We start from the raw sequence: 16269 nt of genomic DNA on the forward strand, positions 1-16269 counted from the left end.
TCTCCTGCTCCATGGATGCTGCGCCTTTCCAGCAACACATTTTTCAGCATAAATAATTTGGATGCGAGCATAAGAGATCCAGTTAGTAAGTTTGCAGATTACACCAGAATTGGAGGTATAGTGGACAGCAAACAGGATTACCTCAGATTACAACAGGATCTTGACCAGATGGGCCAAGGGCTGAGAAGTGGCAGATGGAGTTTAATTCAGATAAATGCGAGGTGCTGCATTTTGGGAAAGCAAATCTTAGCAGGGCTTATACACTTAATGGTAAGGTCCTAGAGAGTGTTGCTGAACAAAGAGACCTTGGAGAGCAGGTTCATAGCTCCTTGAAAGAGTCACAGGCAGATAGGATAGTGAAGAAGGCATTTGGTATGCTTTCCTTTATTGGTCAGAGTATTGAGTACAGGAGTTGGGAGGTCATGTTGCGGCTGTACAGGACATTGGTTCGGCCACTGTTGGAATATTGCGTGCAATTCTGGTCTCCTTCCTATCGGAAAGATGTTGTGAAACCTGAAAGGGTTCAGAAAAGATTTACATGGATGTTGCCAGGGGTGGAGGATTTGAGCTAAAGGGAACAGGCTGGGGCTGCTTTCCCTGGAGCGTCGGAGGTTGAGGGGTGACCTTATAGAGGTTTACAAAATTATGAAGGGTTTGGATAGAGTAAAAAGGCAAAGTCTTTTCCTTGGGGTGAGGGAATCCAGAGCTGGAGGACATAGGTTTAGGGTGAGAGGGGAAAGATATAAAAGAGACCTAAGGAGAAACTTCTTCACACAGAGGGTGGTACGTGTATGGAATGTGCTGCCAGAGGAAGTGGTGGAGGCTGGTACAATTGCAACACTTAAGAGGGATTTGGATGGGTATATGAATAGGAAGGGTTTGGAGGGATATAGGCTGGGTGCTGGCAGGTGGGATTAGATTGGGTTGGGATATCTGGTCGGCATGGATGGGTTGGACCGAAGGGTCTGTTTCCGTGCTGTACATCTCTATGACTCTAACTGTGAGATGTTAAAAAAAAATTGTTAACTGTGACAAATACAAAGTTTAAATATCATTGGATGCCAGACTTGCATGAGACCTAGAACATAAATTGGCAAAAACAAAGTAACAAATGAAAAAAAACCTCATTTATTAGTTGTCAAAAAGGATTGATGATTTATTCATCCTTTTTTAAAATCTTTCATGGGGTAGCAAGAACAGCATTTATTACCCACCCCTAGCTGCTCTTGAACTAAGTGGCTTGCTAGATCATTTCAGAATGCAGTTAAGAGCCAAGCACATTGCTGTGTGTCTGGAGTCACATATAGGCCAGTCCAGGTAGGAATGGTTGATATCCTTGGGTAAAAGACATAGTGAACCAGTTGTTAACTACAATTGACAATAATTGTTGTGGTCACCAATGCTGAAACTAGCTTTGTAAATTGATTTTGAATTCCATCAACTTCCATGGTGAGATTTGATCACAAGTCCCCAGGGCATCAGCCTCTGGATTATCTGTCCAATAAAATTAACAGTGGGTAGTGATAATCAGGTGGTGACTGCAGTAGGTGGTCAGTTTGCAGTAAAAGTTTTAGACCTGGGAATCTACTTTGTGCTTGCATTAATGTTTTTCTTTTTGTGGGGGGACATGAGTGTTACTGAACAGGGGAGGAATTTATTGCCATCTCTAATTGTCCTTAGGAAAGTAATAGTGAGCTGCCTTCTTCTACTGCTACAGTCCATGAGGGCTAGGTACATCCACAGTACTGTTATGGTGGGAATTCCAGGACAGTAAAAGAATAGCAGTCTAGTTTCAAGTCAGGCTGGTGTGTGACTTGGATGGGAATCTGCAGGTGGTGATGTTCCCATACATCCCTGTTCTTCCAGATGATAGAGGTTGTAGATTTAGAAGGTGCTGTCAAAGCAGACTTGTCATGCACATGGTACACACTGCTCTGGTGATAGACAGAGTCAATGTTTAAGGTGATTTATGGGGTGCCAAGAGGAGCAACCTATTTTGGATGGCATTGAGCTTCAAGTGTTGTTGGAGCTATACTCATCTTGAAGTATTCAATTACACTCCTGACTTATTCGTAATAGATAGTGTACAGGTTTTGGGACATCAAAAGGTGAGTTCTGTATGGCAGAATTCCTAGACCTGCTTTTATAGCCACAGCATTTACATGGCTGATCCAGTTCAGTTTCTGAGTGTTTTGAATGTGACAAAGGTGTCAGTTCACTACATTTTAGAATGCAAATATTTGACTGAAATGCTGCTGTATAGACCAGCTTGAAACAAAGGACTGAGTCCAACACCATCAGTGAAGGTGAATAGTAATTGTATGAGTCTCACATCAGTGGTAAGAAAATAAGTGTGGAAATCTTCTGAAGGAGAGAATTAATTTCCATTTGGACAGGCAAATTTTGATGAGGGATAGTCAGCATGGCTTTGTCAGACGGAGCTCATGACTAACAAGTCTCGTGAATTTTATGAGGCGACCAAGTGTGTAGATTAGGGTAGTACAATTGGTGTAGCTTTTTCATGGATTTCAGCAAAGCCTTTGACAATTCCCACATGGGAGATTGATGAAGAAAGTAAAAACACTTGGGAACTTGTGAAGTTGGATCCAAAATTGGTTTAGTGACAGGAGACAGAGTGGTGCTAGAAGGGTGCGATTGAAGCCAGTGTCCAGTGGTTTACCACAGGGATCGGTGCTGGTTTCCTTTTTGTTTGTGATAGATATAAATGTTGTAGATGAAAGTTTGGGGTGATGATAAGTTTGTAGTTGCTGCGAAGATTGGCCAGCTGGTTGACAGTGAGGAGGGAAGTGTTAGGCTACAGGATGATATAAATGGATGGTCAGATCGGCAGATCAGTGGCAGATGTAATTTAACAAGAAATAACAAGACAAGTGAATATCAATGAATGGCAGGACATTAGGAAGCTCAGAGCAACAGAGAGATCTTGGGGTATTCATCCACAGATCCCTAAAGCTGGCAGGATAGGTTAATAGACTAGTTAAGAAGGCTTACAGGAAGTTTGTCATCATAAATTGAGGCATAGATAATGAGAGTAGGAGGTTATGTTGGAGCTGTATCGAACTTTGTTTAGACCACAGCTGGAATACTGTGTGTAGATCTAGTCACCACACCATACGAAAGATGTGATTGGATTGGAGAAGGTGCAGAAGAGATTCATTAGATGTTGCCTGGGATGGAGCAGTTTAGCGATGACGAGAGGCTGGATAGGCTCAAGGTGTCTGCTTTTGAGCGGAAAAGATTTTGGGGGCTGCTGATAGAGGTGTTTAAGATTGAGGGGCATAGATAGCATGAATAGATAGCATTATTCCTCTTAGTTGAGGGATCAATAACAAAGGTCAGGAGGTTTAGAGGAAATTTCAGGAAAAAGGTTTTCAGCCAGAGGATGATGGAGGATTGCAATGCACAGTCTGGGAGGGTAGTTGAGGTGAGTGATCTCCCAACCTTTAAAAAGTACTTGAAATATCATGATGTTCAAGGCTATGGGCCTAATGCTGGAAAGTGGGAGTAGTGTAGATATAGTATAGCTTTGGTGATATAGACTCAATGAGCTGAAGGGCCTCTTCTGTACTATATGATTTTATGAGAACATTTTGTATATGTGTTTGTGTAGTTTTACAAATCTAAGTGGAATATTTATGTTGACATAGACTGTGCTTTGAAAAAGGAGGAGATGATGACTTAGTGGTATTATCATCTGACTGTTAATCTAAAGACCCAGGCTTCTGGCAACCCAAGTTCAAATTCTGTTGCAACAGATGGTGGAATTTGAATTCAGCACAAATCTGGAATTAAGAGTCTAATGATGACCATGAAACCATTCTGAGTGTCAGGAAAAGCCCACCTACTTTACTAATGTCCTTTAGAGAAGGAAATTGCCATCCTTAACTCTTTGTGAGTCCAGACCCACAGCAATGCTGTTAATCCTTAACAATTAGGGATGGACAATAAACACTGGTCTAGCTAGCAATGCTCTCATCCCATGTATGAATTTTTTTAAATGGCTTTTAGCCATGGATACATTTTCTATTCAAGTTATTATATATTTTCACTCACAGTTGTTGTGATCTGTATGGTATATGTTCTAAGTGTCACCAATTGGTGAACACACACAAAATAATTGTTCTTGACTTCACTATTGTCATTCCTGTAAAAACTTGCTTAAAAGATTAAACAAGACTTATGGGGTAACATAGAGACCACTCCTTTGACGGTATTTGCCTCCTATTATTACCAATGGGAAGTGCATCACAGGAATATTATGAACAAATGTTATTATAAACCACAATAATGGACTGGCATCCAAAAAAATGCTTAATTAAATCCAGGTTTGTACTTTTTACTGATTGATTCCCATGTTACTGGAGTGTGAAATTAAAATCCTTGTAGAGAGTAATATAATATGGAAATTTTATTTTTTTAATAAAGGAATGACCTTTTACCAGATTTTCCATCTCATGTTCAGAAAGACTTTGCATTAGCCATTTGGCAGTAAGCCCTGTACCATAAGTAACTTCAGAGTATTAGTCAGTAACTAAAAATTCTACAAACTGCCATTTCTTAGCCTTAATAGTACAATATGCTGACACAGGAGAAAGGTGCTAACCAATAGGTGGGGTTGGGAGGGAGAGGAGTTAAATACTGAGGGTCACAACCAATAAATTCTGAAAGGGACTTGGGAGAAATCTGTTTATCCAGAGGATGGTGAGAATGTGGAATTTGCTACCACAAGAAGTGACTGAGGAGATAAAGAAAAGTGGAGTTTGGACAAGTGCAGATCTTTGTTGGTGTTGTAGCTTCAGCTGAACCTCAGGGAAAGCTAGACAAGCACGAGTGAGATAAAGTAATATGCTCATTGGGTGAGATGTAGTAGGGTGTTGCAGCTTAACATCTCACTCCATCAATATCTCCTATCCCTTTCTGTCTCATATGTTTATTGAGCTTCATCTCAAACCCTTTACACTCACACACACATAGACTCTCACAGACACTCATAAACCCCCACCCCAGACACAGACACACACACACACTGTGGGGTGAATTTGCACTCACAGAGTTACATTGTACTTTGCTCAAAAACTGCATGGATCCATGTAAGACTTTGTCAACTCATTTTTTAGATTAGAATCAGTCTAAACATTATGGCACAGACAGCAGCACACAGGGGGCTAACACCTTCAACACATTATCTGGGCTGACAGCAATTGTTAAAGTTAACCCGAGAATGTAACTTTTTAAAAAAGGTTTTGTGATTTGCATATGAAAGAAGTGAAACTAACATGGTCATTCTAACAGATGAGAGACTTAACAAACAATCAAGGTATTTTTCAATGCATAATTTCAGGTTCATCACACTGTAAACTTTTGCTATAAATTCTGTGTCTTACAATTGTGTACCGTACTCCACAACCACCTGGTGAAGGAGCAGCACTCCAAAAGCTAGTGCTTTAAATTAAACTTGTTGGGACTATAACCTGGTGTGGTGTGATTTTTAACTTTGTACGCCCCAGTCCAATACTGGCATCTCCAAATCATGTTATTCTCATCAAACACACCCTATAGTATGAGTTCCACATTCTCACCATGTAGATACAGCATAACACTGACAGGGGCTAGGGAACAGACTGCCTGGGGTGACAGATTTGGCAAAGCCAGGTGTTTCAGTGCAGAAAAGGTGGAAAAATGTTTAAGACGACAATCATAGAAAGAAGCAAAATAAAGACTCTTCGTGAGATGTTCAACTGGTTAAAAAGTAAAATAAAAAGCTTGCATTGCTGCAGTGTCTTCCACAACTTCATGATCCACAAAGTGCTTTCTGATCAGTGAATGTGATTTGCTGGCAATGTAGTCACCATTATAATGGTGGCAAAAAAAATCAGTCAATTTGTACTGAAGGACAATCAGCATGATCCTACAGGAACAGTGGTGAGCAGGAATGACCTTTTCACCTCCCACTTGCAGATGGGCACCAGAGGTTGGTGACATGCCCATTTCTCATTGGATCATTAAGGACATCATTAACTCCCATTATAATCAGGGCATCAAAGCTCATTGTCAAAGCTGAACTCACCCATGGAAAGACTGTTCTCGAAACAGTTCACATTGAACTGACATTCCCTTTTCCTGCTCAATCTGTCATTGATTTGTTTTACACCGCTTAGAAGTCCTCATTATTGGAGACCATTCTGAATTCATCTCGTCAGAAGCATATAATTTGCTTCAACTTTAATGAGAGAGGCGGAAATAATGCAAACTTAAAACATTGCCTTTATTCTGTCATTCTGAGCGTCTCTGGGCTTAAGAGTGAGATGAAGAAAACTGCTAGCATCAAATATTAAAGCAGTGTGGGATGAGATGGGAAATCTGTGATCTTTTGTAAGTCACTGACACAGTTTAGAAGACGGAAGTCTACTTTTGAAGTGAAACTCTTGAAATATATTAATGAACTACAAAAGAAATCCTTCACATAGTCTTCATGACTTTGAAAGGAATTCAAGGGTGAGGCACAAGTGTTGATCTTATACTAGAGCCCAGTGTGCCAGACCTTCCTTTTCACTGAGGTCTCTGAAAGGTCTTTCTTCGTTTGTAAGAACACATTCACTCATGCACCTTGGTGTTCAGGTACCATGACCTGAGGGCATTAGCATCTATGACACATAGCAATGTACTACAGCAGCCTGCTGTTGTGTTCAGCAGCATCGAGAACCAGGAAACTCATACCACCTGTCAATAATAGGATTCACAGGCAGAGGATCAAACTATTTGGGCTGCATTATCCATGGGCATCATGGACAACAGCTGGACTTGAACTCTGGCCCAGAGGTCAGGGAATTATCACTGCACAACAAGACCTCCCCGGATGGCACCATGAGATAGAATTGAAATGGGAACCAGGGAATGGTTTCTCCTGATTTTTCACTGTGGCATTCCTGGAAGGTTACAAGAACTAGCAGGGTAAAGAAGGTGGGAAATCCTAGATAGAAACAAAAACTGACTTCCTTTTCTTCAAAGTTTATGATAGGAGAGTGTGAGAACCTAGTACAGAATTCCTGTCAGTGATATAAATGACTGATGCTTATCTGGTTTGAATAATGTCTCTCCGTTCACTGTTTTCACAGATAATCAGTGCAGTATAATGAAATGGAATAAACATGGCAACAACAATTTGTATTTGTTTGAGGTCTCCCATTTTGCTCAGTTCTGCCACAATGCTGCTTGATCCCACTTCTCAATCTTCTGCTCTCAGTTACTCATCCTGTTCTAATCCCATTATATTCAAGTGTCTTGCCATCACACCATCTAATCTGGTTTTACATCTTCCTTGTCTTCTTCCTGACACTCCCATCTCCATTACTCACCTTATCATATTTCATCTCAATGTACGCCCATTGAAATAACTCCACAGAGCCGGTACCCTGTCACCACGTCACCCTTTATTTGCAGATGGGGAGTTCTTGACACTGATCTGGCTCCCTCAGAGCCAGCACTCAGAGTGGACAGGATGTCTGACACTCCTGTTTATATTTGTCAGCCAGGGGTCCCTGATTGGACCAGATTAACAACTCCAATCAGGGAACTCACATTCAATGAATTTTTTATGCCGTTTTTTTCTCTGGAGCATAGGAGACTGAGTAATGACTCTATAGAGACCTATAAAATCATGAGAGTCATAGATAGGGTAGAAAGCCAACAGCTTTTCCCCATGGTAGGGGAGACTATAACTAGAGGGCTTAGGTTTAAAGTGAGAGGGGAGAAATACAAAAGGGTCCAGAGGAGCAATTCTTTGACACAGAGGGTGGTGAGTGTCTGGTACCAGCTGTCAGAGGAAGTGGTGTAGGTGAGTACAATTTTGTCATTGAAGAAACATTTGGATAGATGCACAGATGGGATAGGTATGGAGGGATATGGGCCAAATGCAAGCAAATGGGACTAGATTAATTGTGAAAAACTGGGTGGCATGGACAAGTTGGGCTGAAGGCCTGATTCCATGCTGTAAACCTCTATGACCTGGTTGACCTCATTACAATCACTACACCTGTGTAGTGCTTTTACATAAGTAAATGAACGGTACTACAGAACTTAAACATTGCTAAAATGAGACAAAACGTTGAAGCTTTCAGAGGTTTTTCATCTTGCTCTGATCCGTATTAGGATGCAAGAAGCAGACTTGAAGGAGGAGATACCATTTTATGAAGAGTGAGAAGAGGGTGGGTGTTGATTGGTCGGGTTACCATTGGCTGGAAAATGAAAAACAACCTGATTGAAACATACAAAATCCTTATGGGACTTGGCAGAGTAGATGAAGAAAGGTTGTTTCCCTTTGTGAGAGAGTTGATGACCAAAAGGCATAATCTCAGAGAAGAGGAGACACCTATATAAGAGAGAAGTGAGGAGGAATATCTTCTCATAGACCATAGTGAATCTCCCCTATTGTAGTCCGTACCTACCTACATGTGTGACTCACTGAACTGTTGAGTTTTATCAGCTCTTGTCCTTACTATCAATGTCCAGCATCCATGGCGTTAACCTTTTTTACAAGTAAGAAATTCACTACCAAGAATGCCTACAGTTCTTCTCTCCCTATTTTCTGTTTGGTTCTCTAATTGCTAGTCTTTTTTGCTTTCAATTTCCCTTCTTATGTTTTATTAGGTATCAAAAAACATTCTTCTTCCACCTGGAACACTCCTCCTGGCATTTTACCCTCTCCAGATCTTTTCATTAGGAACTGACATTAGCTGTTTCAACTTCTCTGCTCCCATCACCCACTCTAGCCTGACTCCCTCAGGACATGCTGCATGCTGTTCTGAGATCAAACCCAAATATTGTCATCAAACTCACTGGCAAAGGTGGCACTGGTGCTTTTTGGAATACTGACCTCAACTTAGCTGACTGAGGCCATCACTGACCTCTGCAGACTTCCCTCCTGTCAACTCCATAGTCTCCCAACATTAAACAGCCCACTTCTATCTCATTCCCAAAAATCCATAAATAAGAGCTGTCCTGGTCATCTCAGTGTTGTCTTGCTGACCCACCGAACTCATTTCTCCCCAGCTCAACTCACCTTTTCTCCCCATGTACTGTCTCTTCCTCACTGTATCTGCAAGCCTCACTGACCAACTCACTATTCCTGCTTCTGATTTCTAGAAACTTTGGGAATTTGCTTCTGATATTGAATTCACCAACTCTCAATTCTATTTCCGTGTTCAGTCCAAGTGCTGACTATTTTCCGATCCTACAACACTGAGCAGTTAAGGAGATAATTCAGTTGGTGTACTAGTTCACATGATGCCCCCGCAGGACATTGTAAGGTGACAATCTGAGCAACTTGGTGGGCAAAAAATGGTTCAAGCTGAAGAGCAAAAGTTAGCTAATAGTAAGAGCTATTGGATACCCTATTATAGAAAACTCTGACCCATTAGATTACCGAACTGAGCTGGAGGGCATATGTATCACAAGCTCATGATTTGTACATTAAGCCAACTAAATGCTAAATATTAATGGTACAATGAAACATATTTCCAATGCCAAATTTATTTTTATTTCTAGTTCTTGGTCTAAAATGGGTCATTTTACATAAGCCTCACTTCCACCCCCTAGCCATCTAACCCTAACAGCTTCACTCCCAGTCTTTTCCTCTTCATGGTTTTCCAACGTTTTCTGAAATGTATCTATTCTCGGTATCACAACCACTTTCTGCTAGCAAGGTCCACATTCCCATTAGTTTCTCGGTGAAGAATCTTTTCTTGAATTCCTTATTAGATTTATTACAAGTCTCTTACATTCATGGTCCCCAGTTTTAGATTCTCCCTGAAGTGGTGATGCCTCTGTAAGGGCAGCAGATATGTGGGAATACCGTCGCCTGCAAGTTCCTCTCTAAGCCACTCACCTTCCTGACATTATTGTTCCTTCACTGTCGCTGGGACAACATCCTAGAATTTCCTCCCTGATGACATTGTGGGTATACCTGCAGCACATTGGACGACAGCAGTTGAAGAAGGTAGCTCACCACCACCTTCTCAAGGGCAAATAGGGATGGGTAATAAATACTGGCCAGCCGGCGAAAGAGAAAAAGAATCAGTTACGTTCCCTAAATTTGAATGGTAGCAACCGAAGACAAGTGGGTAGCTGGTATGTCTCTATTTTCTTAAGTATCTACTGGCAAGTCAGCTCCAACCTCTCAGGTGTGCAAACTGAGAAAGAAGGATGTGAGAAAGAGAGCATGCTCAGAAATTAATAAGCAGGACCTTTGAACATAGAACCTATTCCAAGTACCACACCCGCCAATATTTAGATTAATTCAGATTTTATTGTCATGTGTATCTGAGTGAAAAGAGCACAGAGTCGCCACTCCCCAGTGACATCATAGTTAGAATTTTTTAAAAAGGGCTAAAATTAAAGACACAGATACAACAGGAAAAGAAAATGTCCTGATTATCCTTGCTACCACCCCCGCCATGAGTCTGGGCTCACCAAGCCCAGCTGCACTGAATCCACCAACACCGCTTCACTGCTGCCAATGCCACTGCCCTCGGTTCCTGCGTCTCACCACCATCTGCGCCAGACTCGCCAATGCTGAAGTCGCCAAACTTCAGCAGGACAAAGCAGGTGAATGTACGGTTGGAATTATGTTACAGGTGGGAAGGCTTCCGATCCATCTCTGGAGAAGAGGCAGGATGTGTTGTACCTAGAGCTGGGACTAACTTCCTGTTTTGCTGGTTCTATTGAACTACCTTGGCAAGGGTGTGTGAACTAAATGGTAATGCTACAGTGGAATTCAGAAGAACATGGAATATTAGGAGAGACATAAAGCATTGGAGCTGGAACTTGTAGGTAGGTTCAAAGTAAATTGGAAGCTTATGGTGTCCAATTTAGGATTACTGTGCAGAGTGTAATAAATCATTTGAATGTTGCAGGGATGGACAGTCACATAGAAATCTGATTTTGTGGTTATGAAGGAAACCTAGCTCAATGAAAGGTAAGACTGGATATAAATACCAGATGTTCAGGAGAAGTAGGAAAGGGGAAAGCATTGTGGCATTGATAAAAGGAATGCTGCAATCATGGAGAGGGAGAGAGACATCCCACAGGGATCAAGAGAATAATCTATTTGGGCTGAGGAACAGAAATAATGCAATTACACTGCTATGTATAATGAATAGGTCACCAATGAGCAGGAAAAATATAGAGGACAAATTTGCAGGGAAGTTACAGAGAGCGACTATTGTGACATGGCATTTAGGTTGGCTATAGGAAAGAACAAGGAATAATCCAGATTAAGAATAATTAACTGGGGGGAAATGGTTAACATGCAGAACTGTAACTGCCTCATGGACTGTGTTTATTGAAGAGATAGTTCAGGCACAGTCCAGGTATATTCCCTCAACAAAGAAATAGAGGGCAAAAAATATACAGCTTCCTGGAAACAAAAAAACATAGAAATTAAGATGAAGCAGAAAAGCTGTGACAGGGGTTAGGTGGACAATATAGCTTGTGAATTGGGCTAAATATAAAAGGTTCAGAGGTGAATTGAAAAAGCACACGAGAGAAACAAAGAGAGAGACTGTGAAGTAATTAGTAGTTAATATAAAAAGGAATCCCAAAAGTCTTGTACAGGAATATAAATAATAATAGAGATACAATGAAGAATGGGAACAATCTTAGACCAAAAAGGGATCTACATTTGGAGGAAGGAAGTAGGGACATGATTAAGCTATTGAATGAATACTTTGCAACTGTCTTCATCAAGGAAAAAGATACTTCCAAGGTCATGGTAAAAGAAAATGGCAATTCTGAAACTTGAATTGTTCAAAATTAATAAGGCGGAGTTATTGGGGAGGCTGTTTGTACTTAATGTTGATAACTGCCAAGATTTGTTTAAATTTAAACCAGGCAGGTTGATTTTGTTTGGTCACAAGGCGTTGCCTGAGGATTGATTTAGAGGATGCCTTTTGGCTATTTTGTTAATTTTAAAGAGGTGCAATGTATGTACATGTTCTTTCTTGGCAGTTAACTGTCAGTTATTAGCTGCATAATACATTCTCCATGGCAATGCCTCGACCAACCAGAATCCACCTGCTGATTAATCAGCACTCTTTTCTCCAGCAGCCTAAAATGTTGTTCCCTCTTTGGTATTCTTCCAAATGACCTGATCTATACAAGCTGGAAATGTTCAACAAAGCATGTTTATTTTCAGGTATACTCAAGTTCTCTACCACCAAACAAATATTTATATGTTAATTTTCTAGACCTTGGCACGCAGAGCACAACTTCAAAATTTGTGGCCAACATGAAGCTTGAAAGTTTTGTTAGCTGTGGGGAGGATAGTGTAGAACCTCAAAAGGATGGGGTGTGGGGCTGAGGACATATGGCAAATGGAGTTCAATATGGAGAAATGTAAAGAGTCCTGAAGAAGGATTACACTTGAAACGTCAACTTGTACACTTCCTGATGCTGCCTGGCTTGCTGCGTTCATCCTGCTGTGCTCGTGTACTAAGAGTTCAATTTTGGCAGAGAGATCTCGGAGGTATTATATAGAAATATAGACAATTTTAAAGGGAGGTAAAAGCAGAGAGACATGAGGGTATAAGTTTAAAAGCTATTGAAAGTACCAGGACAAGATTAAAGGGTGGTTAACAACGCATATAGCATCCTATGTTTTATGCATACAGTACAAAAACCAGGAAGGTACGTTGAACTTGTATAAAACATTCATTTAATCAGAACTGAAGTTTTACATCAGTTCTGGATACTACACTTCAGAATGAAAATGAAGGTGTTTGAGACAGTGCTGAAAGGCTGACAAGAATATTCCAGAGGTGAGGAAGATCAGTTATGTAGGTGGAGAAGTGAGGAAGGCAAAGTTGAGAGGAGATTTATTAGTGGTGTTTAAAATGGCTAAACAAGCAGAAGCAATCAAAACATGTGGAAAAACGTGAGTGGTCATGATCTGGAATGAACTGCCTGAGAGTATTGTGGAAAGAGGATCAGTCTAGGCTTTCAACAGGGAATTAGGTTTTCTGAAAGGGAGGAATACACATAGATTTGGGGAAAAGGCAGGGGAATTGCATTAGGAGGATTGTTCCAGAACTGCCACAGAAGGTTGGATGGCCTCCTTCTGTGCTAGAAGCATTCTATGAATTGAGGTCACCCATCAATCTTAACTTTTCTCAAGAAACCAGTTACTGCCTGTTCCAGTCTTTCTTGATGGATACTGCCAATCTTTTTTTTTACTTCTTCTGTGCCTCCCTATGGCTTTAATAGCACTGGGGCCAGACCTGTGTATAGTAGTCCAAGCATTCATATGAAGTGATCATGACCCAGTACCAGTGATCACTGAACAAGTGGGGTCATGACAGTGAGCACTGACATCCCAGTTGAAAGAAATAAGTTGTATTTCTGTAGCATTTTTTATGATCTCAGGGTGGCTGAAATGTTTTACAGTTAATAAAGTAGCTTCTGAAGTATTGTAAAATAGAAACCACAGCTGCAAATTTGCACACAGCTAGATTCCACAATCAGCAATGAGATTCTGAAGAGATCAATTTTTTTTAGTCATGTTGTTTGTTGGGTAAGCAATGGCCAGGAACCAGGGAGAACTGGCCTGTTCTAATTACATTTGACTATTATCTCTTGCTCTTCTAGGTTATGAAAATTGTTACCACAGATTATAGGTAACATCAAACAGCCATGTTGATATTTCTACTCTCCAACTTGCGGGTAGTGATACTACTATAAAACAGATTGTGAATTGAATCTCAAAGTACAATATTGCTGCACTATCAGGGGTTTGCAGGGATTGAGTGAAGATATATTTTTCTATTGCATTTCAGTTGATCAATTTTACATAACATCCAAATCTATTTCAGTCCTGAGGAAGGGCCACTGGACCAAAATTTTAACCCTGATTTATCTCCACAGAAACTGCCAGACCTGCTGAGCTTTTCCAGTAATTTCTTGGTTGCATTTTACACTTTTTAAAATCTGCATTAATAAGCTTTCACAATTCGAAAGGATGCCAGTTAATAGTATTAACTATACCTTTAATAACAGAAGAAAACATAAAAGTTAATTTATGATCCAATTTTAAGTCCCAACATTTTTATGTAGCCTTGAAAAAATCAATGAAACTGAGATTGCTCTTGGTCCACTTTGCAATGATCTTCATAAAAAACCTGACCCAGCTGAAGTGAGTGGTTTAACAAACATATACATTGTCATTGTTATTTCATTGGGGTCTTATCGTAAAGGTTATTTGTATGCGATTGTACAGTTGGAACTTTATATCCACGTTATCATAAATGGCATTCTGTTGATTAGAAACAACTAAAATAAATAATAAATTAGTATTTTTACATCACCTTTAATGGGTACAGTATTGCTTAGATTTCTCTTTTTAACTACAGCATTATGTATAAAGAGAAACAAAATCGTTAAAACTCATCTTCAATACTTTACGAAGTGACTGTTGTCTCTTTTTATCTCATGAACAAACTGAAAAGCTTTGAGCTAATTAAATCAAATTATTAATCCTAACACTTCTTCAAGCACAGACCTCAGGGTGTCTTGCTGAAATGCCATCAATTCTAAACACGTTACAGACTGGTCAGCCGTAAGTTCTATCTTAGTTTGATTCTTATTTGAAGGGTATTCAGATTTTATGCGTAACATAAAGAACCTCAATGATTGCAAAACTATTCAAGAAGTTTTAGCAAAACAATTGTGAACATAACCTTTTACAGTATTTGTGCTTGGTCAATGCCACTGTTCTTGAGTGTGCTCTCTCTCTCTTAAAACTCACATCTAGCAGGACAGAAAAATAAAATTACTTCTCAGCTAGTAAATATAGCCCTTCGAACAATTTTCAAAGCATACAGAGTGACTGAACTCCAGAGATAAAGGTTAGGCAGTAGACAAGTTGAGTACTTTAAGCTTTAGGCTTAAGCTCACATTTCATAAAGTCTCAGACATAAATAAACACAGCTCACTTTGAAAAATATTTATGAATGCAGCGATACCTGTTGAAGGCCTTTTTGAAGTTACAGACTGCTCCTATGTCGTGTGCACTTTCAGTGAGCAACAACTCCACACAAACCATTCCCTTGGTTCTTGCCTTATGCTGTGTCTGCGCTGCTGATAGACAGCCCACTCAACTCTATACTCACACTCATTTAAAAAAAATACACACACGCAGCAATAGGCTCTGGTCCATTAGGTACTCGGCATGTGCTAAAGGGACTGGTTGCATTTTACTAGATCTGTCCACACATATTGCCCCTTAAAAAGCAAATCTGGGTTTGATCTTTTAATCCAAGAACAAAAGGCTCAAAATTTTGGATTTCCTCTCAACTTGAAGCAGGTATTTTGTTTTAAATGTATGCATATGAAAACTCTGCTGAGGGAATGTTTAGCCATCTTATAATTCCACTGGAGAAGCTAATCCTTTGAAAAATAGCACGCTAATACCACAACATTAAACTGTGATCGAGCCAAATATTTTTAATCTTGGGAATAATTAAGTCACTCAACGCTGTACCCTCCCCCCCCCACCCCCCACCCCCCCCGCCCCCCCATCAACTGGACACATAGCCTTAATGTACCTGAGTTAGATTAGGAGATCAAGACCAATATATTGAGAAGGATGGTGGGGAATGATGGCGTCTCTATGCAACTACTTTCAGATTTATAAACTGCCAACAAACAATGACTTTAATTATATTTTGAATAAAAGTCCCATTTTTCTCTGTCTGTCAGTAGAGTAGCTACAGAAATACTTATCGAGGAATTCTAATTCTTTCTGAGAGGGCACTAAATTGCTGATGAGTGAGCAAATGTTGAATGAGGTACATGAGCAGACAAAGGAACTGGTTCTTCCGTTGTCACGGATACCTACTTTCCATTTGGATGGTGTCCATGCTGCAGGTCACTTTTCCTGTTTCTCTCCGGTGCTGAGGAATGAAATCAGAGGGGAAGCTGATGGCTTCCTTCTTCATTTTTTTTCCACCAAACAGGGAAAGGCTTGGAATGTCAACACCTAGATCTGGTTCATTTTATCAACTCCGTGCCTCATGCCTTCTTATCTGAAATAATCAGACTTTCTTTCCCTTATACTAATGCTTGATCTTATTTAAGAACTGGCATTCACAGGATAAGCATGTGAGAAGACAAAAACCTCTTTGATTTAGTCTCCAAATCTTGTGATAGTTAATGCCCTGACCAGTCCCATGATTATAATCCATTTATCGAGGCAGTCAG

The 16269-nt window shown here is 40.3% G+C and overlaps 1 protein-coding gene across 9 annotated transcripts in view; it reads right to left on the minus strand.

Moving 5' to 3' along the window:
• The window catches only part of trpm3 (transient receptor potential cation channel, subfamily M, member 3), a 576387-nt gene that overhangs the window by 124908 nt on the left and 435210 nt on the right, over window positions 1-16269 (minus strand). Inside the window, exon 1 of one of the 9 annotated variants that reach the window (XM_043716574.2) lies at window positions 15908-16053. The exons of 6 other annotated variants lie outside the window; for them this stretch is intronic. Coding sequence is in view for 1 of the 3 variants with exons in the window: in XM_043716568.2 (XP_043572503.1) it covers window positions 7377-7391 (15 nt within the window). In the remaining 2 variants the exon portion in view is untranslated. Of the gene's footprint in view, window positions 1-7376; window positions 7455-15032; window positions 15135-15907; window positions 16054-16269 lie in introns of those variants that run through there. 2 more of the 9 variants (XM_043716582.2, XM_043716568.2) reach the window with 2 other exon arrangements.

The sequence above is a fragment of the Chiloscyllium plagiosum genome, unplaced genomic scaffold, assembly GCF_037043375.1.
Source record: "Chiloscyllium plagiosum isolate Xiang-an unplaced genomic scaffold, Cpla_swu_hap1 HiC_scaffold_2, whole genome shotgun sequence".
NCBI lineage: Eukaryota > Metazoa > Chordata > Chondrichthyes > Orectolobiformes > Hemiscylliidae > Chiloscyllium > Chiloscyllium plagiosum.